The sequence below is a fragment of the Heterodontus francisci genome, chromosome 18, assembly GCF_036365525.1.
Source record: "Heterodontus francisci isolate sHetFra1 chromosome 18, sHetFra1.hap1, whole genome shotgun sequence".
NCBI classification, from domain to species: domain Eukaryota; kingdom Metazoa; phylum Chordata; class Chondrichthyes; order Heterodontiformes; family Heterodontidae; genus Heterodontus; species Heterodontus francisci.
In genome coordinates, this window is record NC_090388.1 from 73,837,385 (window position 1) to 73,860,371 (window position 22,987).

At 43.8% G+C, this 22,987-nt stretch overlaps 1 protein-coding gene across 3 annotated transcripts in view; it reads right to left on the reverse strand.

Annotated features, from left to right (window-relative positions):
• Window positions 1–22,987, reverse strand: part of LOC137379721 (contactin-1-like) — a 934,724-nt gene that overhangs the window by 403,091 nt on the left and 508,646 nt on the right. For all 3 annotated transcript variants that reach the window (XM_068050989.1, XM_068050987.1, XM_068050988.1), the window contains one exon: window positions 22,807–22,927. In XM_068050989.1, coding sequence (XP_067907090.1) covers window positions 22,807–22,927 — 121 coding nt within the window. The remainder of the gene's footprint in view (window positions 1–22,806; window positions 22,928–22,987) is intronic.

The following is a 22,987-nucleotide window of genomic DNA, read 5'->3' on the forward strand; positions in this document are numbered from 1 at the left end:
ACACATGCAGACCTACTCCACTTTGGGTGGGAACCTGACTGTTGGGATTCAAACATAGAGTTCTGGGAAAGATGGAAATGGATTTGGGAGGTGACCAACATGTTCAAGGCCTTTGGAGAGGAAAGGGAGGTTGGAGATGAGGCGGTAGTTTGCAAGGACGAATGATCGCACCCCCATCCCGCCAACAAAGCACCACTGACCACATAATTAACTTCAATACATCTATCTACTTGGGGCCGTCAATTCTCTGTTCTCTGCCTTCTAATTCCTATAATTGGTTGCTAAACACATAAAGAGGTTTGACGTATTGTCTTAACGATGCAATCAGGTCGCACCTCACTGATCGAACCCCTGACAGCTCTGAGAACCAGTTTATAATTAATTTGAGATAACAGGAATGCACATGGCAGACAGATAACCAGCTCCTGCCTCTGAAAATGAGCAATGGGCTGCAGAAAATGGAAAAAAATTGGTTACAGCAACAAATTCGAGATGAAATAATAGGAAATAAGAGAGATAAGCTATTGACAAAGAAAAATGGATGAGAAAGAAAGGAGATAAAAGTAATATTATGTTTTATACCCCTTATTATTTAGGATTTCAACTAATTTTTGTTGAAACTCGTGTTAGCTGTGGCTCAGAATGGGTAGCATTCTTGCCTCTGAGTTAGAAGGTTGAGTTCAAGCCCCACTCCAGACTCTAGAGCAAAAAATGTAGGTTGATGCTCCACTGCAGTACTGAGGAGATGTTCCACTGTCAGAGGTGCTGCCTTTTGGATGAGACATTAAACCGAAGCCCCATCTTCTCTCACATATGGACATAGGTGAGAGATCCCATTGCACTATTTGAAGCAAAGCAAGGGGACCCTCAACTAGTATCAATAAAAAAAAAGGATCTGTTTATTATGACATTGCTGTTTGTGAAAACTTGCTGTGTGAAAGTTGTCTGCTGCATTTGTGACATTACGATAGGGACTACACTTCAATAGAACTTAATTTGCTATAAAGTGCTTTCAGACATCCTGACATTGTGAAAGAGGCTATATAAATGCAAGTCTTACTTTCTTCAGGACAATGGAAGAAACTGCAACAAATAGCTGGCCCGGAAGCTACAGAATTCTCTGAAGATTCTAGCAATACATGGACGATGGGATGTTACAGATATAAAAACTGTAAAAGCAAAGCCAAGATGTCTGTGCCAATAATTCTTTCATCAGAACAGATTTTAAACAATTTTAAGTGTGTCATTTTTAATGTGCCTATTCAGAATGTCTATTTGGGAACTCAAACTCAACAACATCAGATAGCTGGAGCAGGTCTGCATGGTCTATTGGAGTCCGAGATTCCCAGAAACCAGGCAGTGTTTACAGACAGGAATTCTTGGCAACACCACTTTTTAATAAACAGAGTACAATAACACTTGATATTTTTGCAATAAAATATAAATCTTAGCATTTTGATAGGCCTTTATGGCAAAGATCACATTTAGATAATAGTTGAGGGTTGTAACTGAAGGAGCCAGGCTGACTCTCCATGAAAAAACTATCCAACCTTTAAACTTTCTCACTTCCTTCAGTTGTTACAATAAGCTGCTTTGGTTGTGACTTCATCATGATTTCCTGTCTATTTGCCTTTCTTCCCATCCTGTTAATGTTGAGGCCAGTTATAGGAACAGTACTGGTCATCTGGATAGTGAGCATTTGCATTTTACCACAGTGAGTACTTGGTGCTGAGCCATGCCGATCCATATCCAGGAGTGGACACTCATTGCTTGGGTTTCTGGACCATTAGGTAAACAGGATCCTCAGTTGTTTTCCAGCTCCCTTAACCTCCCCAGCTACTGAGGCCAACCATAGCAACCCTACTCCCGCACCAGGTGAGATCAGCTAATTGGAGATACAGCGGGCATCAAACCTGGGTCTTCAAGGCTCAGAAACTCACAGCCATATAATCAGCTGAGCTGTTGGGGAAGAGGCAGGGATGGAGAGGAAACCCAGAGCATTCTGGAGGGTGAGGGTGCACAGCCAGAGGTCGTGGTCCCCACTTGTACGAATGATACTGGAAGAGGGATGACGTCCAGCGGGCTGAGCTTAGGGAGTTAGGAAACAGATTAGCAAGCAGGACCTCAAATGTAGTAATCTCTGGATTACTCCTAAGACAACGTGCCAGTGAGTATAGAAATAGGAGAATACACCAGATGGATGTGTGGCTGGAGAGATAGTGCAGGAGGGAGGGCTTCAGATTTCTGGGGCATTGGGACCGGTTCTGGGGAAGGTGAGACCTGTACAAGCCAGACGGTCTATACCTGAACAGGACTGGGACGAATACCCTTGCAGGAAGGTTTGCTAGTGCTGTTGAGGGTGATTTAAACTAGTTTGGCAGGGGGATCGGAACCTGAAGGCAGTATCAGATAGGACAATTTCAGGGCAGGGAATGGGAGGCAGAAAATTAGCGAGTGACTCTGAAAGGCAGAAAAAGCAAAGGTTATTAAGTGTGCAGCACAGGAATCTGGCAGTGTTAAAAGGTATTTATTTAAATGCAAGGAGTATAATAAATAAATCCGGTGAGCTGAGGGCATAGATAGACACATGGCGGCATGATATCATTACTATAACGGAAACTTGGCTTAAAGAGGGGCAAAAATGGCAGCTCAACATCCCTGGATATAGAGTTTTCAGGCGGAATAAAGAGGGAGATAAAAAAGGAGGGGGTGTAGCATTATTGGGTAAGGAATCGAGAACAGCTTTGAGTAGGGATGACATGTTAAATGAATCATCAAATGAGGCCATATAGGTGGAGAGCAGAAATAAAAAAGGAGCAGCCAGACTACTATGAGTGTACGACAGACCCAAGTAGTGAGAGGGAGATAGAAGAACAAATATTTAGGCAAATTTCTGAGTGCAAAAACAATAGGGCAATAATAGTTGGGGATTTCAACAACCCCAATATCAACTGGGATACAAACAGTGTGAAGGGCACAGAGGGCACAAAATTCTTGAACTGCATTCAAGAGAACATTTTTAGCCAACACGTAACAAGCCCAACGAGAGATGATGCAATTCTAGATTTAGTCTTCAGTAATGAAGCTGGGCAAATGAATGAATTAACAGTGGGTGACCATTTTGGAAATAGTGACCATAATAGTTAGTTTTAGCATAATCATGGAAAAGGACAAAGATAAAACAGGAGCAAAGGTTCTAAATTGGGGGAAGGCAAATTTTACGAAACTGAGAGGTGATCTGGAAAAAGTGGACTGGATACAGCTACTTGAAGGAAAATCAGTGGCAAACCGGTGGGAGGCCTTTAAAAGCAAGATACTACAGGCACAGTGTCGGCATGTCCCCACAAAGATAAAAGGTGGTAGTGCCAAATCTAGAGCCCCCTGGTTATCTAGAAGCTTATAAGGTAAGTTAAAGCAGAAAAAGAAAGGTTATGATAATATAACAAAAATCTTAATACTTTAGAAAGCCCAGAGGAGTATAGAAAGTGCAGGGGTGAAGTAAAAAAGGAAATGATAAAAACAAAGGGAAGACATGAAAAATTATTGGCAGGTAAAATCAAGGAAACCCCAAAGATGTTTAATCAGTACATTAAGAGCAAGAGGATAACTAAGGAAAGGATAGGGCCTATCAGAGATGTACAAGGGAACTTATGCATGGATGCAGAAGATGTTGGCAAATTCTTATTGAGTGTTGTGTCTCTGACTTCACAAAGGAGAGGGATGATGCAGACATTGTAGTTAAAGAGGAGGAGCATGAAATATTAGATACGATAAGCGTAATGAGAGAGAAAGTACTAGAAGGTCTGACATCCTTGAAAGTGGATAAATCGCTGGATGAATTGCAGCCCAGGTTGTTAAAGGAAGCCAGGGAGGAAATAGCGGATGCGCTGAGGATCATCTTCAAATCCTCACTGGGTACGGACGAGGTGCCAGATGACTGGAGGTCTGCGAACTTTGTACTAATGTTTAAAAAGGGTATGAGAGATAGGCCAAATAATTATAGGCTGGTCAGTCTGACCTTGGTGGTGGGTAAATTATTAGAATCAATTCTGAGGGATAGGATAAACTGCCACTTAGACAGGCATGGATTAATCAAGGATAGTGAGCATGGATTTGTTATGGGAAGGTCATGTCTTACTAATGATTGAGTTTTTTGAAGAAGTAACAAGGAGGATTGATAAGGATAGTGCAGTGGATGTAGTCTACATGGATTTTAGTAAGGTACTTGACAAGGTCCCGCATGGAAGACTGGTCAGAAAAATGAAAGCCCATGGGATGCAGGGGAATGTGGCAGGTTGGATCCAAAATTGGCTCAGTGACAGGAAACAAAGGATAATGGTCGGCGGATGTTTTTGCGAATGGAAAGCTGTTTCCAGTCGCTTTCTACAGGGTTAAGTGTTGGGACCCTTGCTGTTAGTGGTATATATTAATGATTTGGACTTAAATGTGGGAGGCATGATTGGGAAATTTGCTGATGACACAAAAACTGGCTGTGTAGTTGATAGTGAAGAGGATAGCTGAAGACTCCAGAATGATATCAATGGTTTGGTTGAGTGGGCGGAAAAATGGCAAATGGAATTCAATCCAGATAAGTGTGAGGTAATGCATTTGGTGAGGGCAAGCAAAGCAAGGGAATACACAATAAACTGGAGGATATTGAGAGAGGTAGAAGAAGTGAGAGACCTTGGAGTGCATGTCTACAGGTCCTTGAAGGTGGCAGGACAGGTAGATAGAGTGGTGAAGAAGGCATATGGAATGCTTTCCTTTATTGGCTGAGGTATAGAATACAAAAGCAGGGATGTGATGCTGGAACTGTATAGAATACTGGTTAGGCCACAGCTGGAGTATTGCTTACAGTTCTGGTCACCACATTACAGGAAGGACATAATTGCTCTGGAGTACAGAGGAAATTTACAAAAATGTTGCCAGGGCTTGAATGTTGCAGCAATGAGGAAAGATTGGATCAGCTAGGGCTATTTTCCTTAGAACAGAGGAGACTGAGGGGTGGCTTAATTGAGGTGTAAAAATTTGTGAGGGGCCTAGATACAGTAGACAGGAAGGACCTGTTTCCCCGAGCAGAGAGGTCAATTACCAGGGAGCAAAGATTTAAGGTGATTGGCAGAGGATTAGAGGGGACATGAGGAAAATCGTTTTCACCCAGAGGGTGGTGGGTGTCTAGAATTCACTGCCAGGATCGGTGGTGGAGGCAGAAAACCTCAACTCATTTAAAAGGTACCTGGACATGCACCTGAAGTGCTGTAACCTTCAAGGCTATGGACCAGGTGCTGGAAGGTGGAATTAGATTGGGCGGCTAGTTTTTTCGGTCGCTTAGACACAATGGGCTGAATGGTCTCCTCCTGTGCCATCATTTTTCTATGGTTCTATGATAATATTGTACAGAAATAGCTCAATTTTTGGGTGATTCTGAATCACTGTTTTTTTTTAAAACTTGATTTAATTCTTGGTTTCTCTTTTTCTTCCTCCTGCTTGTTATCTTCCAGAAAGCCAGGTTGTGAAGAATGGAACTGGAGTCCAATCGTTACCATTTTAAGCTTTTATTTAGAGATACATGTTCCAAACATCACCTCCAAAACTCAACCACCACAGTTTCAGTCTGCTCCTATTTATAGGAGCACAAGTGAATCCCCAGTTAATGCACACCATCTGAATACAACTAAATACTCAATATATAATTAACACTGCTCCCCCATCTTATCATTTTTTCGGCTATCGGCACTTTATCACTGTGTGAAGAGATTTTCACTCTGACTATAAATCCTGTCTACAAGTGACATTGGATGTCATTTAAAGCATCTGATATTGGTTACCTTGTCCACCTTTATTTCATTGAATTGGTTCTTACTTCTACAGTCACTAGGATGTTGAAACAGTTAACATATCTATTCTTGTCAAGAATTTGAAACAATATAGAGTGAGAGCAAACTGATCATTCAAGCTCTACTTGTTGGGAAAGACAAAATTCAAAGAATGATTGTTTAGAGTACAGTTGCACATATTGGGCTGAATTTTATGGGCCCCCTAGGGCAGGAAGAGGCGGGTGGGGGGGGGGGGGGGTGCCCACAGAATTGTGAGAGAAGGCAGAGGCTGGAGTGCCCGTCGCCTTCCTGATGCCTTCAAATTTAGTTCAGGATAGGAAGGCCGGGAAGAACTTCCCACCCCAGGCCAATTGAGGCTCTTAAGTGGCCGATTAATGGCCACAGGGCCTCTTTCCGCCTCCACCTCAATTTTGTGGAAGGCGAGGAGGCCTGCCACCTCATGGAGATGCTGCCAGGTAACCCTAACCCCCACCCCGGAAGAGGTGAATGGGGTCAGGGTCGCCAGGTGGGGGGTGGGGTTGGTAAGGTTGGGGGAGGGATCTTCCCGGGGGGAGGTGGCGATCAGCACTGGAGGGACCCTCTGTGGGCCCTGAATTGCCCCCAAAGGAGGGACCCCCATCCGAACCCCCTAAGAGGCCGTAGTGTTTTACCTGATGTCGTCTCCCTCAGGTGGTGAGCCTCTCCGCCTTCCATTCAATTGAGGTGCAGACAGGAAGAGGCTCTACAGTGGCCATTTATTGGCCACTTAAGGGCCTCATGTGGCATGCGATGGGAAGGCTGTTCTTTGCCTTTCCTGCCTTGGACTAAATTGGAAGGCATTGGGAAAGCAATGGGCTCTCCACCCACGCCCCCCCAACCTCCGACTCAATTTTATGGACGCCCCCGCGTCCGTTCCCGTCCCTAGAGGGCCCATAAAATTCAGCCCAGTGAGTGGGAAAACTACCCGTGAGAGGGGAGTGGGAGACGGGGAGCTAGGGAAGCTGTAGAGAATGGGGAGCTGGAAAAAGATGATTACGAGACAAGAATCGATGAGCAGCACTGAAGAATAGACCAGAAAGTGAGACCGAGCTAGGGGTGTGGGCTCACCAATGCGAGAGCTTACGTAAGGGATTTCTCTCAAACAGCAAAGTACATTACTAATCTCATACACGAGTATAGGCATTACATATCTCACCTCATTCCTTTATCATGCCCTCATGTTGTGATTGTGACTAAATCCTTTCCTTTCTGCCCTTTTGAAACTTTCAAAAGAAAACCGACCCATGTGGTTAATCCCAGTAGTGACCTATTCAGTAGGTTTTTGTCTTCACAGTGTAGACATCTTTCCTACACAGCTGAAGTGTCTTTAATCTTTTATGAATTCTATCCTGTTGCCTCAGCTCACCATGGTAATGGAACCCTGCATGTTCAAGCTTACTGTGTCAGGCAGACACAGCCAATTACCTCCAAAAGTTTTCAAATATTGGTTTAAAGTGATGTGTGCTGACAGCTGCTGCTACTCAAATAATTCACTTCATAAAAAGGAACATTTTTCATTTGCCTCTGCAGCCTGCATGCACACACACACCCGCAAACCTGCATGCAAATACACATGCAAACGCGCATGGACACGCGCAGACATACACAAGCATGCAGATTATACTTACAGCCAAACACGCATGCATACAAGCACACATAAAAACATGCATACACTTAAATACACACGTGGGTGAATTTTATCCTGACGTCGGGGGAAACTGACGCTGAGATCCCCGCGTCACCTCTTTTCCGGAAGGCCCGCTGAATTTAGTGTCAATCAGCCACTTAAGTGAACAGCAGTGGGCCTTCCATCGGATTTTGGACCATGTCGCCGGAGGTCCCACCCTTGGAGAGCTGCTGGCCAATCAGAGGCTGGGAAGCAGCCTGCACAGTTTCTTGTGCCGTGCTTCCCTTGCGGCGACAGGGCCTCCCACCGCACAGGTAATTCTGGCAGCGGTGGGAAAACGACCTTAATTAGGGTTAATTACCCAGTTAAGAGCCTCAATTGGTGGTGGGCTGAGAAGACTGTTCACAGGCCTTCCCACCCCGGACTAAATTTCTGGACAGGCAGGACCTACCCCACCCCACCGCCCCCCCCCCCCCCCCCATCACCCCCCCCAACCTCCCACCTGATTTTATGCTCTTCTCGCCTCCACAGGGGAATGCATAAAATTCCGCCCAAACATAGGAACACACAAATAATAACATCTCAGTCTAAACTGCAGTGAGTTGCAGTAAAATCAATTTCACAAGTCAGCCATGATTTAAACACTGGTGCAGCGTAAAGTGAAAACAGAATTTGTTGCTGTCCCCAAAGAATGGTTTGAGCTGTGATCGAATCTTTTATGAACTACATTCTGACAACAGAAGCATCCAACTGATAACTGGTGACCCTCAAGAAAAAGAGTAAGTAGAATTTCAACAGCATTTAATGTTTTCTAATGTTGAAAAACCAAAAGGAAATTAGGGATTTCTAGAAAGTTCTTTCAGTGGAGCACAAGCAGGAAACGAGACATTAATCCTGTACTAACCCTGCCAGTTATTAAGATAATATTGGACTAAGGCTTTGTGGCAAGATGTTTATAAAGGTAGTATTTAAAATTTGTGTTCTTAAATTAAATGCAACTGACTGATAGCTTCCTGCTGCAGCTGCGAGGGAGAACGCTCTGATTCTTTAATTCTAACTTGACCGAGATTTAGATACTGAAGCTAATTCCATAAAAAAACAAGTTCAGAGCAACAACACCACATCTCAAGTGATAACGAGGTGTACTTTCTACTCGATGGGAGATAATCCTGGAAAAAACAGGCACAATTTCCCTTCTGATTCTCAGACAATTTCAATAATCAAATAAAAATTGAAGTGTTAAAGTTACAGGGGCCATTTAGCCAATAATGTGGACTCATCAGATTCTTTGGGGTCTAAGTTTAACAATGTTGCACCTGTTTTATGGGTCGAAAGCCAATTTAGCAGGGTCAAGGCCCCAGCACGATCAGCACGGGTGTTCAGACTACTGCTAATGTGGCCGGAGCCTTTTCCTTTCAGGCATTCATTTCAGATCCAGATCGGTAAATTATTTGGCCCTATTTGGATCTTGCAATACCATGCTCTGACTGGCATTTCTGGATCTCGAGCAACCTAACCAGCAGCGTTTAAAGGCACCACTGCAGCACACTCAAAGGACAGGATTTTCCCAGCTCCGTGAATATGACTCTGAAGGTGGGAGAGTGGGGTGGGGGTGACGGGAAATTTAGAAAGGAAGCATCAAGGCCGAATCCGCAACATGTTCCTTCCTCCTCATGCATTTCCTGGAGGTGGGAGCATAGCAGTAATGGCAACGCTCCCGGCAGCAGCAGACAGATAGTTAAGGCAATTATTGATGTAATTAGCGGGTGTAATGTAGGGCAGTGGTGGCTTCACCTTTAAGAAACCGTACCTTTAAGAGATCAAGCCACTGAAGCAACTGATGTATAAGGAGACGCCATGAGAGACAGACTCAGCGCATGGCTTTACAGACAGCATATACGCCAGTGAGGAAAGACCTGTATCGGAAATTATGGAGCACAAATAAAAAGACAATAAAATAGCCAGCGGTTGTCATTTAAAGAAGGCTCAAGAACACAGCACAACACTGCAGCGGGCATTTCTCGAACAGACTGCAAGTGTGCTGAAGGTGCACAGGGCCCCCGCTTTGTCTGCGGCTCACCTACTCACATGAGACGAGAGCACAGCAGGAGGCCAGAGTCCCATGAGATGAATATGACGTTTTAACTTTGGAGCACCAATCTGGTAATCCTCAGGCCACCCGCCTGGAAAGGCTTACAAATGGCTGTGCCTCACCTGCAGATGGATCCACCTGATCGTGCTGGGTAGGAGGGGTTGGCTGCCAGTCACCTCATCATTTTCATGCCTTCATCTTGAGCTGCCCTCTCCTGGCCCTTTCAGCTCAGCAGCACATGGCCTTCACAGTGGGGCTGCCAGCTACCTTTCGCTTCGGGCACACTGATTAGCCCTCCGATTAGCCCTCCTACCACTGCAGCCCATCGGATGTCCCTAGTTGGACAGTGAATGTGGATACGGCCTACTACTTGGCCACCTCCTGTAAAAATAAACCGTTGGGCATGTCATTGAACCATGCAGGGCCAAGATCTGGAAATGGTCCCGACGTCAGGTTCCCGACACTCGCGGGAAAACTCAGCCCAAAGAAACAGCAAACAACGCTGAAGATGTTTCCTTTTTGTCGAGTTGGAGTGCTCCCCTGGCTTCACAAAACAACCATGGCCACTGCTGTTCCAACCTCCCCACCACCCTCCACAACCTATCTCTAGACCTTTGGAGTGTGAGGAAATTGGTAAGACGCACCTGGTTTATTCTGATGAGGCCCAAGGGCGAATTTACTTTAGTCCTCGGGCCTCTCTGTTCCAGCATGTTGCCAGAATTACTTACAATTTGGACGCTAAGGAATTTAGGCCCCTTCAAGTTCTTCCTCTTTCAGCTTCTATTTTACATCATTTCAAAATATAAGAATAACAACACTAGTTTACCACTGCAAGAATTTTGAATTTTAATTATGTGGTAGTTGTAGGAACTGCGGCAGAAGCAGAAACATGGTATTGCAAGTTCCCCTCCAAGTCACGCACCATCCTAACTTGGAAATATATCGCCGTTCCTTCACTGTCGCTGGATCAAAATCCTGGAACTCCCTCCCTAACAGCATCCACACCAGATGGACTGCAGTGGGTCAAGAAGGCAGTTCACCACCACCTTCTCAAGGACACTCAGGAATGGGCAACAAGTGCTGGCCTTGCCAGCGATGCCCACATCCCAATAAAAAAATAATTTTGTCCTGCATCCCGTATGGAAAATTACATATATTTATATATCTTTACATAGACTGAGTGATGGGAATTAAAAACTTTTGACTGGGTACAGCTTTAAGAAACTCCTCTTGACCTGTGACTGGGATGTGGTGGCGGGTCACCAATACATGGAATTTTCTAGAAATCAGTTTTTATGACAGTTAAATGTCTTGAGACATGTTATTATATGAAAAGTTGTTGTTTTTAAAATTGTTATAAGTGTCCACATGAGAGCAGGCAGAACATGCAGGTACAGCAAGCAATTAAGAAGGCAGGTGGCATGTTGGCCTTCACTACAACAGGATTTGAGTATTGGAGTAAAGATGTCTTACTGCAATTATATAAAGCCTTGGTGAGACTACACCCGGAGTATTGTGTGCAGTTTTAGTCTCCTTACCTTAGGAAAGATATAGTTGCCGTAGAGGGAGTGCAACGAAGGTTCACCAAACTAATTCCTGAAATGGAGGGATTGTCCTATGAGGAAAGATTAAATAGACTGGGCCTTTACTCTCTGGAGTTTAGAAGAATGAGAGGTGATCTCATTAATCACACAAAATTCTTACAGGGCTCGACAGGGTTGATGCAGGAAGGATGTTTCCCCTGGCTGGGATTCCAGAACCAGGAGACAGAGTTTCAGAACAAGGGACAGGCCATTTAGGACTGAGATGAGAAGGAATTTCTTCACTCAGAGGGTGGTGAATCTTTGGAATTCTCTGCCCCAGAAGGCTGTTCAATACTGAGATCGATAGATTTCTACATATTAAAAACATCAAGGGTTACGGGGATAGTGCAGGAAAATGGTGTTGATGTAGATCAGCCATGATCTCATTGAAGGACAGAATGGGCTCAATGGGCTGAATGACCTACTCCTGCTCCTATTTCTTATGTTCTTATGTGCAGTTCAGCCAAGTCACTTCGTAAATTGAGAACTGAATAGTCGCTGTGAGGACAATGGGTGTTTTTATTTGAACCAGAATGGAATCAAAATTCTTGATGCTTTCAAGTAGTGGACTCCTCTCTTGAATGAGCCTGTGTTGTGAAGTCGCTGAAGAGCAGCCCTATTGTGTGAGCCTCCAGTAAGAAAATCCAGACGGCTAATTGTTGCTAACCCTAAAGCCAGACAAAGAAACTGTCAACAGAGAGAAAACAAACGGGTGCAGACCCCTTCAAGTGTCAATCTGCCCTGTTAGGAACTAGCTTATTGTTTTCTGCAGGCCTTACTGGCATTTCTTTACGAAATGTCTAAATAAAGTCATGGGGATGAATTTTGAACCCCTGCTGGGGCCTGAATTGGAGGTGGGTGGGAGCTAAAGATAGCCCGGTCAGCCGGCGTGACAGTTCCCCAGCTCCATTCTGTCTCCAGGCCATTTTTGCAGAGGCAGGATGATGCAGGGGGTGAGGTGGGGGGGGGGGGGGGGGGCGCAGGAAATGGCAGCACGGGCTCATTAAGAGCCTATTGAGGTCAAAAAAGATGCCGACTGGGATTTTCCAGTCAGCCTCCAGGTTCCCACAGGCAGTGGAGACCAGTTTAGGTGCCTGGAGGCAGCATCATGGCAGCAGCCCGAGGGTCGGGGGGGAGGGGGAGGGAGGTGGGGGGCAGAGCTCCAGGCTGGCCCATAGGCCCTCCCTGGGTGGAGGAACCGCCACATTCCGCCCTGTAGAAGTGCTCTCCCACCCCTTCAACCACTTGGCCTGGCTGCAAGATCCATTTTTTAATTTAAGCTTTTAAAAGGTTGGAGAGAGGGCACCTCCATCTTGAAGCACCCTCTCACTTACTTGCCCTCTATTGCAGGCTGCTGCTCCTTTCAAACTGGAAGGCCTCTGATTGGCCCTCCAGCTTCGAGAGCCCGTCTGCTGTCCTTAATTGGACAGAAAGCCCTCCTTCAGGCCAATTAAGTGGTGCCCCAGTGCAAATCACAATGAGTGACTGCTTCAGCCCCCACTCCCCACCAGAGGCGGGTTCGGCACCCGGACACTGCCCTGATCTCGATTTCCTGCCCCTGGAGGGAAATCCTACCTGTGGTGCCAGTCGTTTCTCCACAGTAGCACTCTCCCCCATGAGTGTTCAAATCCCACTCTAGGGACTTCAGCACAAAATTCTGGGCTAACATTTATCACTCAATCAACATCTCAAAAAATGATCTGGTCATTTATTTCACTGCCATTTGTGGGAGCTTGCTCTGTGCAAATTAATTGCTGCATTTCTTACATTGCAAAAGCGACTGCACTTCAAAAGTACTTCTTTGGCTGAAAAGCATTATAGAATGTCTGGAGGTTGTGAAAGGTGCTATATAAATGCGAAGTGTTCTATCTTTCAAAATCTGGCTTTGTCCCATTTTTCATAGTGAAGTCAGTTAAAAACCATGGTGCAATTAGCAGTAAGACTTTTCTTAGTGAACGCCAACATCAAAATTGAGCCCAGTGTCTCCACCCATTGCCCGATGTCAATTGGCAATTTACAGCAGCCCATACTGTTCTGTTTTGTACATTCCAAGCCAATTACACTGTGCAGTGTAATGGGTAAAGGCAGTCAAATCCCACTAATACACACTAAATCACTATAATTCTGTATAAAAGTATGTCAGAACTGTTCTACTGTAAAAGGCACTGTTCCTTTTCAGTTCTACAGATTTTGTATAAAGTTAAATCTAACTTTCTCAACAAATCTGTGGTCTCTCCAGAAATAATGTACTTACTTGCCTTTGTGGGCTGCCTGATCTTGCTGCCCATAGGAGTGGTGGAAGCGGAGATGATCAATGACTTAAAGAGGAAGTTGGATGGCCACCTGAGAGAAACAGACTTGTAGGGCTATGGGACTTGAGCCGGAGAGTGGGACTGACTGCATAGCTCCGCGAAGAGACAGCATGGACTCGATGGGATGAATGGCCTTCTTCTGGGAAATGAAAGGTTTCCACTTCAGGCAGCCAGTGACAGCAGCAAGCTGCCCTCAGTTGGATCCTGCATGGGTTGATGCAGATAAAAATCCCTCCACTCTGCCCAATCAATGTACCTCAGGTGAGCACCAGTGAAACTTAATGAAATTAGGAAACACTTCTTCATGCAAAGGGTGGGATAAGTTTGGAATTCTCTTCTGCAAAAGGCAATTAGTGGTGGATCAATAGTTAATTTCAAAACTGAGATCGATCGATTTTTGTTAAGTAAAGCTATTAAGAGATACGGGGCAAAGGCCCGAAGAGTTAGGTTGCAGATCAGCCATGTCATTGAATGGTGGAACAGGTTTGAGAGGTTACATGGCCTACTGCTGTTGCTCTTCTACTGTCACATTTTCCAATCTCCCACAGTTGCGGTTCGATGACAATCCCAAGTCTCTTGCCATTTATTGCTTAATTAAGGACGATCTGATACTATGGTTGCAAGAGGAGACTTTCATCCCATCAACTTGCACTCAAAGTGTTAAAGGTGAAAGGTCAGTGACTAATCGCCTGCTTCATATAATCCTCAATTTAAATCCTGCACATTTTATTCAAGTGCAAATGAAAAGAAGCAACGATTCTGTGACAAATAGTTAGGGGTGAGCCCTCCTCTGCCAGGCCTGGGGAGTCATGCCAGGACTTTTTTGCTTCCCAGGCTCCTAATTGACCCTGGGCAGGACTTTCACCTCCTTAAGGCAGGAAGTCCTGCCAACCAGTGGGTTGGCAACGCTCAGTCCCAGCTGCATTGCCAGGAGTGGTGGCCACTGCTGGAACTGCACTCAGCCAAAGGCAACAAAAGGGACGATGTCCCCGCAAAGGCAGCAAGTTTTTGGGGCCCCAGCCAGGCGAGGGAGGGGTCGTCTACGGGGTGGGGTTAGGGGAGTGTTCTTCAGTGGGAGCGGCTGGGACGTGTTGGGGTAGGGGCAACCTCCATGGGGCAAAGGATGTCCAATCAGGAGGGCCCCCCCCCCCACTCCAGCCGGCTGCGGGTAAAAGATCAGCAGTGGAGTGAGGAGGCCCTTACGTGGCAGCTAACTGGCCATTTAAGAACCTTGATTGGCCTGGAGCAGGCAGGCTGTTTCTCGCTGTCGCCCCGCGTAAAATTGCAGCTGGGGCAGGAAGGCATTGGGAATGGCACCCTCTGCCTCCCACTCAATTTTACAGCCCCCGCCCTCCCGCTACCAACCCACTTCTGATGGGGGGCAGGGGGCATAAAATTCCGGCCAATATTTTTTCTATTTTCCCTGTATTGTAGTAATTTTAGTTTAGTTTAGAGATACAGCACTGAAACAGGCCCTTCGGCCCACCGAGTCTGTGCCGACCATCAACCACCCATTTATCCTAATCCTACACTAATTCCATATTCCTACCACATCCCCACCTGTCCCTATATTTCCCTACCACCTACCTATACTAGGGGCAATTGCTAATGGCCAATTTACCTATCAACCTGCAAGTCTTTGGCATGTGGGAGGAAACCGGAGCACCTGGAGGAAACCCACACAGACACAGGGAGAACTTGCAAACTCCACACAGGCAGTACCCAGAATTGAACCCGGGTCGCTGGAGCTGTGAGGCTGCGGTGCTAACCACTGCGCCACTGTACCTTCTCCACCTCCTCATGTCCTCACAGGTTGCACACCATTTCCAGCGAAGGGACCAGGTGGATGTGCCACTGGGTTGGAAGGTGGGCAAGTGTATTCCCATGGGCGGCTCCCATTTTCAGTTACCTTCCTTTACTTTGTGTGGGCAATTGTGTCCCCACCCTCAGTTGCATTATTGAGATTGGGAATTCATTCCATGCAGTGTCCTGCTGAGCAACCTCTTCCCTAGCAAGTTGTATTATAGCATGTTGAAACATAAGCATCATTTCAAGTTTCAGTTTAAAAGTCCGAAGTCATCATCTGTTCTACTAACACAGCAGTCACTATTTTGCCAGATGGACATCAATATAATTTACCTATTTTTCAGTCAAAGTCATGGCATAGTTACCTTATATTTGGTTACCTAGCCCTCACTGCAATTCAAAACTAATTCATGTGAATGTCAAACACTAGGAAATAATTTAACAACAACTTGCACTGATATAGTACCTTTAACATTGTAAAAGGTCTCAAGGCACTTCATGGGAGCGTTATCAAACAAGAATTGACATCGCCAAAGAGGACAGGCGACCAAAGGTTTGTCCAGAGGTAGGTTTTAAGCAGCGTTTTGGAGAAGATAGTGGTAGAGAGGTTAAGAGGTTTGGTGGGGTGGAATTCCAGAGCTCAGGGTCTAGACAACTGAAGGCATGGATGCCAATGGTGGAGTGATGGAAATCGAGGATGAACAAGAGACCAGAGTTGGCGGAATGCAGAGTTCTTGGAAGATTGTTGGGCTGGAGGAGATACGGACCTACATAAATGCAAAAATGTATTTACTATTACAACTAATTTAATGTAAACCTTGTGCATTACACATCCTCAGACTACACAATTTCTGATGGCCAAAGTATGCAAATAAAGGGGATTAATTAAGTGAATAAGTTTGCAGTACTTATGGCATGAATGACAATGATTCCGTACACTGGGTACTCCTGGGCTGCACTTTATTTTGCTTTGGCTATATTATCACCCTTTATTTAGGGAAAATGATGAAAAGAAAGCAATTTTTATATGACGTGTCCCTGATTAAGAATGGGTTTTGACATCGGTCTCCTAAGATTGCTCCAGGTTCGCTGTTACAAGAGGAAAAAAGATTACTTTCTCTGCCCTTTTTTGTCTGGTGGAAGTGTGCACTCTGCTGGTCAAATGAAGAGTTAGCAGGGACACCAAAACTATTGAACACGCAAACACTTGCATGCACACATAATCAACACAGTATCATATGCCTTGAAACCATGGGTTAAGTGTACAGGCAGTGTTATTGTGTTATCGGGCAATCCAAATGATAAATCCAAAATTGATTGTAAATATTAAAAGATTAACAATGGTATAAACTGGTGCCCTAGGCTCTCCTATTCACTCGCTGGTTGGAAATGATATTTGAAGACATTAGAGGGATAACCATGAGAAAAGTAATTCCAAAAATCATTGTATTCATTTGTTGCAACCATGACTCATCATGATCAGGAGGAAGTACACTGACCAATTTCCCTTTCCCCTCCATAGCACAGAAAAGCTAAGGCCAACTGCAGCCCCTGCAACACGAGGCCTACCTTGTATGTACGGTTCAGTTGCTCCCTGCTATGGAGTCAAGTCACTGAGGGGACCTTATATAAACTATCAAACTTATTAATGTATATTTTGCTCATTTATATAATGTAAAATAGAATTTCCAATTGGCTGACATTTTAAGTTTTATTTAAGTAACTGGTTGATACCCAAGTCCCTCCCCTTCACATTCATGTTAAAATAATAAGCTATAAAGGGTATGATGTAAGCTACTGGCTATAAACAGAAGTAGAAAAGCAAAGGAAAATAATATTTTTCCATTTGCTTAAAATTTTTTTATATCCTTTCAGTGCAATGCCTATTAATCAGGTCTCTGAAGTACATTTTGTGCAGCATATACAATTTCAGCTGCTATTAATGTTGTACTAAGTGCATGTTTAATCTCACACAAATCCACTTTCACCAGTTGAAGATGAAAACTCTTGTTGTGCAACTGTTTCTCGGTGATAAATCATTAAAACAGGGAAACCAAGATTTCCTTTCTGTCGGATCAGAGTTTACAAAAGGAAATGGTTGTGCCGTCAGGACAGCAACTTATTCTACCCAAGCGGTTACCGTGATATGGCAAAGGCAGCAACAATAACAATCAGCTTCTGGGTGACCTTCAGGGACCTCCGACCTTTGCTCCTCTCCATGGGAGCAGAGTGAGGTTGGACACCTTTCGGCACCAACGTCTACTGGCCACATACCATTTAATGAAGCAGTGTAAAAATAAACTTGGGGCATGCCAACTCTTAGAAAAGATTTCTTTAAACCTACAGTAAACTATTTGCAATCAAAACTGGGGCCTGATTAAATTCCATTGATAAGGTCACACTAGTTTTACATTTATATATAAAAACACCATGGTGGTTCTCCCCAGTGCCTCATTTGGTTAAGACGGGGAGTAGATGGCCCAGTCTGTGGTGCATTAACTGATCTCAGCTGAGGAAGTGACAGCACTACACTTTACCTCAGCATCCTCGCATTAGCCCCACAAAAATTCAGCAAGGCGTCCCTCTCCTAATCACGATCCAACAATCTCTGCTGCAAGTGTGAATCTCTGGGCGTCAGTTGAGAAAATCAATGAGTTCGGCTTTGGTGCCTCACTGGCTTGAATATCTTGTTGGCACTCACTGTCCAGACTTACAAATTAACAAAAGACATTTGGACCAGGTACCAGACAGTGGCCAGTGACTATGATACCAAACCCCAGTAAGAGTTCAACAACTTGTGGACAGGAGCAAAGAGTAACTTATCTGAAGAAGAAGTGGAAAAAATATACACAACAGTTAATAGGCCACCAAGTGAAAGAAGGTTCTTTGAGATGGGAACTGGCTTGTGTTCTTTTCTGGCATAAATATTACCAGTAAAGGCTCCTAAATCACCAGGATGTTATGTGTGAGGATGGGCCTTTAGCTCTTCCTACCTCACCATCCAAAAGAACTCCCATTACAGCAACTGTATTTTCAGTGACCCCAAGATGTTAGCCTCCATTTCTAATGCTGATCACTGCTTGTGTGAAGGACGTCCTGACTCCAGTCCTTAATTTGCCTTTCGCCAGGTTGCAGTTATGCCTCGTTTCTCCTGCTTCACTGCAATACTGTAGCATTTGTCACGTGAATAACACTGATGGTGCTGGGATTCTCCTGCCCTCAGTGAAACACTGGCAACGTTTTGAAACAAAAACTCTTGTTGGGCATAGCCCAACATCAACAACAAATACTAGGGTGGCCATCTTTAGTACTTCCTATTCTACGTATCATGAATCATTAATTTAAATCCAACTCCAGCTCATTTAATTGCAACCATTCAATAAGTTCCTCATGATTTACAGATGCTGGAATTTGAAACACGAATGTAGACGTAATCACAAAGATGAAGAACACCATTCAACCCGTTTGATCTCATCTAACTATTGTGTATATTTTTTCCACTTCTTTTTTAGATAGTTTGCTCCTGTCCACAAGTCCAGTTGTTGTTTTTTAAAGGGGTCCAGTGTTCTGAGCTCAAATCAGCCCTCCTGGAAGCTCACTGCTGTTGTTTACATAGAGGGGTATAAAGAAATACTTCCTGACATTTGTCCTAAATTTGACCTTCATAAAGGGGGAAAAAAGACAGTCTTGCAAGTATATAGCATCTTTCGCAACCTCAGGTTGTCCCAAAGCGCTTCACAAGTTTGAACCTGCGCCCTTGTACATTGCTGCCTTGAACTTGTGCCCTCACATATTGCTGCCTTGGTGTATCTCAAAGTGCTGTTTAAGGTTTGCTTTCTCTGTCCCATTAAATATCTCATCTATTAAACTGCCCTTCACACTTTTGCCTCTGATACTCCACAATGTTCCTCCCTCTAAATATTTGTGACTGTATCAATGTAGACAATCACCAATAATAATTAAACTGAAGACACCATTCCTCCAGGAGAGGCTAAAATATCATAGACCTGAGATGATGGACAAGCAGTTGTGGGGAAGCAAATATTCTCACACTTTCCATTCATTAGCTTTGCCATTAAAATTGGAGCCAAATCTGCAAAATGCCATTCTCCTTTCCAGCTTTGTAGCAAAGCAAGAACTTGGTAAAGGCCCAAGTTTTCATTTTACTATTCACAAATTATTTACAAACCAACTCTTCTCCAATTAGCTCCAAGCAAGTGAAACTTAGTTTTGGTTCAGTCTACTGAAATTCCAGATGCGGGCCCATCCTTGCTATGAACATCATATCTAGTGAGGATCAGAAGTAAATGCACAGCTTTTTAAGAATACAATCTCAACTCCCAATCTCAGAAGGTGCATCTCTCATCTCACATTCCCCACAGGTCACAGCTGTACCCTTCTTCAATGAGATAGGAGCTCCACCAACACCCTGACTTGCTTCATGTTGAAACTATGCATGAAAGCAATGTCACCTAGTTACTTAGGTAAAAATAAACTCTTGTTAGATTTATTAATATTGCAGTTATACCTAACTAAAACACTATCAAGTTAAGCTATCATTTATGAGGTGGTCCTAGAGTTACCAACAAATGTTTAGCTCTGCTACACACTTCTCTCATTTGATATTACTTATCCTTTATTTATATCAAGCTTTGAGATCTGTAGATGTACTGGATAAAGTGGTAAATTTTTCAAGTTTAAATCGTTGCCTTCTCACAGCTCGCTGTTATGCTGCATCTGGTACAAAGCCAACATAACATACCACTTAGTTTACAGAATTGCATCCAATAACTAAGAACACAATCAGAGGGAACAAAAGGTGCCAGTGCTGTTGGAGGCACCTAATCCCTTCTCATATCTCCAATGCTGTAACCGGATGTTAGAGATGGGGAAGTTGAACATTTGCTGCCAATGGCACTGCTCAGGACTGCCTTCTTGGAACTGGCCATGGGCTTTCATTATTGCTAGCCTTTACGGATTTTCCCCTTTCAACAAAGAAGGCTCTAGCCATGTTAATGGAAAATAACATGGGGTGTGCAATTAGCTTCCCCGGGAGGGCCTCACAAAAGATGCAAGATGCTCAGCTGAGGCAATTTGGGTGCTGTTATACCACATATATTACAATGCTTCACATCCACCCAAGCTGTGCCACATAACTGCACAGGGATAGTACTGCAGGATTCTGCGAACCTGTACAAAGATGCTTCATGAGTGAAGGGTTCGCCGAGCTGCAGGTTAAAGCGTGGTTGAATCATGCTTTCTTTAGCAATGGAGTAAAAATGAGCTACATTATATAGCACCAAAGTACATGGACCCGACTGATAAAACTCCATTGTGAATCACAGATATTCATGTGTTTTCCGTTTTCCAAAACATTAGTAATGTATCCTGTGGATCTTTTAAACAGTCAGATTCAACCACCTTCCAAAATTGCCATTTAGAGTCAAACCTACATGGCCATTTAAGAAGGAGATCATGTCGTATAAGGGAAATAAATATCAATTGCCAACATTCCAATGTCACTTGTAGTAATCTACAGGATGCCTATAATCTATATAAAGAAAACACAGAATCAATACATAAATAAAAGAGGAACAATTTCAAGTGAAGCTCCCATTGTTTTATCCATTATTTAAAGAAAGCTGACTTTTGCCTCTCCGTGATATAATGGAAAAAGTATTTGTGACAGCATATCCTATTTATCCTATGGATTCTCACAGAAATACTCCTAGTTAAGATGCCCAAAGGCCTTATCAACAGCAGTTGTGTAAAAAAAAAACAAATTTTTATATCTTAACTCTCAGAGCAATGAAGCAGAGTTCATGTGACCAGGCGCAGCCTGCTTGTTGAAAATGCCTTTGACTGCAATCATCCATGTCAAACTTTTCTGTGATTGTATTCAATCCTCATTTGAGTAATTAGTGTGCTCACATCTGTGTTGCAACAATGACAATGAGCACAATCAAAGCTGTTTACTGGCTTCAAAACCTAGCAGTGAACCAATGAAAGTCTTGTCTTGCAAAATATTGTTACAGACCAGGAGAGAAACATTTAATCAGGCATTTTAAACTTTGAATTAAGTTAGAAATAAAGTGAAATTGAAGTTACACCAAAAAACCAGAGACGGAATAGAGCAAAAATAGGACAGGAAATAGACAAGAATGAGCAGAGGTGAACTAAGCCCTAATATTTGAGGACCTTTATGACTATTATTAGTGCTTATTTCAATCCCACAGTGCTTGACCTGAAAACAAACAGAACTGGTCAGTCCAGGGAGGCAGGAAAATGCCTGCGGTTTAAGAGTTAAATAAGTTTTTAAACCAAAAAAACTTTTTATTAAGTATAGCTTTTAGCTGAATAATAATCAGAATAATGGCATTTTTTTTTTTTAGCAATACTGTAATATCAGTTGAGTACACAATGTTTAGACTCATACACCAAGTTGGCATCCACCATAGAAGTTTGACCATGAATTACTTAGACAAACATACTCATGAAAAAACTTTAACAGTTCCCAATACACCAATAAAACCAATCACAATACAGCCACTCTGTAATGGACTGCATTAAAGGGTATAATCGGAAAGCAAGTCACATGCACAGCTGTATTTGCAATGCTGCAGCTCCATATACAGAGTTAACAACTGCTGCTCTAAACAGCTCTAGAATTAATTTGGGGCAACAATCAAGTAGTTTAGTTTAGTTTAGAGATACAGCACTGAAACAGGCCCTTCGGCCCACCGAGTCTGTGCCGACCATCAACCACCCATTTATACTAATCCTACACTAATCCCATATTCCTATCACATCCCCACCTGTCCCTATATATTTCCCGACCACCTACCTATACTAGGGGCAATTTATAATGGCCAATTTACCTATCAACCTGCAAGTCTTTGGCATGTGGGAGGAAACCGGAGCACCCGTAGGAAACCCACGCAGACACAGGGAGAACTTGCAAACTCCGCACAGGCAGTACCCAGAATCGAACCCGGGTCCCTGGAGCTGTGAGGCTGCGGTGCTAACCACTGCGCCACTGTGCCGTAGATCTGGCACTTTTTAGCAAATCTAAAACTTGACAAATGACAATGCTGCATAGAGGTGACAGGACCTGGCATCAGGTGCTGGGATCCTGGAGTAAGGTTTTGGGATCAATTGTTGGGATCTGGAATCATGCAGCAGGGTATTGGTATCGTAGATTCCATTGAGATCAACTGCTGGAACCATGGCTTTACTTCCACTGCTTGCTCAGGTGATTATGAAAGTTCATTGGACCTTAGTAACCTCAATAACTAATGCTTCACATTAGAAAAACTGAAGAAAGTTTAGAGAAGTCCATTTTTAAAACTATATTCATGGTGATCAATTTCTATTTATATAAATATTTAAATATCTGCCCTAACTTAATAGCTTAGAATCAAAATAATGCTTTTCACTTTTTTAAATGCAGCGATTAAAATTGATTCCTTTGCACTCTTGTCTTATTTGTTATTTCAACACTCCTTCAGAAAGCAGATATACATGTTCCTACCTCTGACAATCAGGTCTGCGGAGGCGGATGTGCTGTCAACAGTGGTTTGCGCAGTGCAGGTGTATTTCCCGGTGTGCCTCAGCTGTGCGTTTTTAAAGAACAATTCTCCACCAAATCCATTCTGTGGGAAAGAACATGCAAACAAAACATTTTAGCTCCTCTGGACGTTTGGTCTACTGTT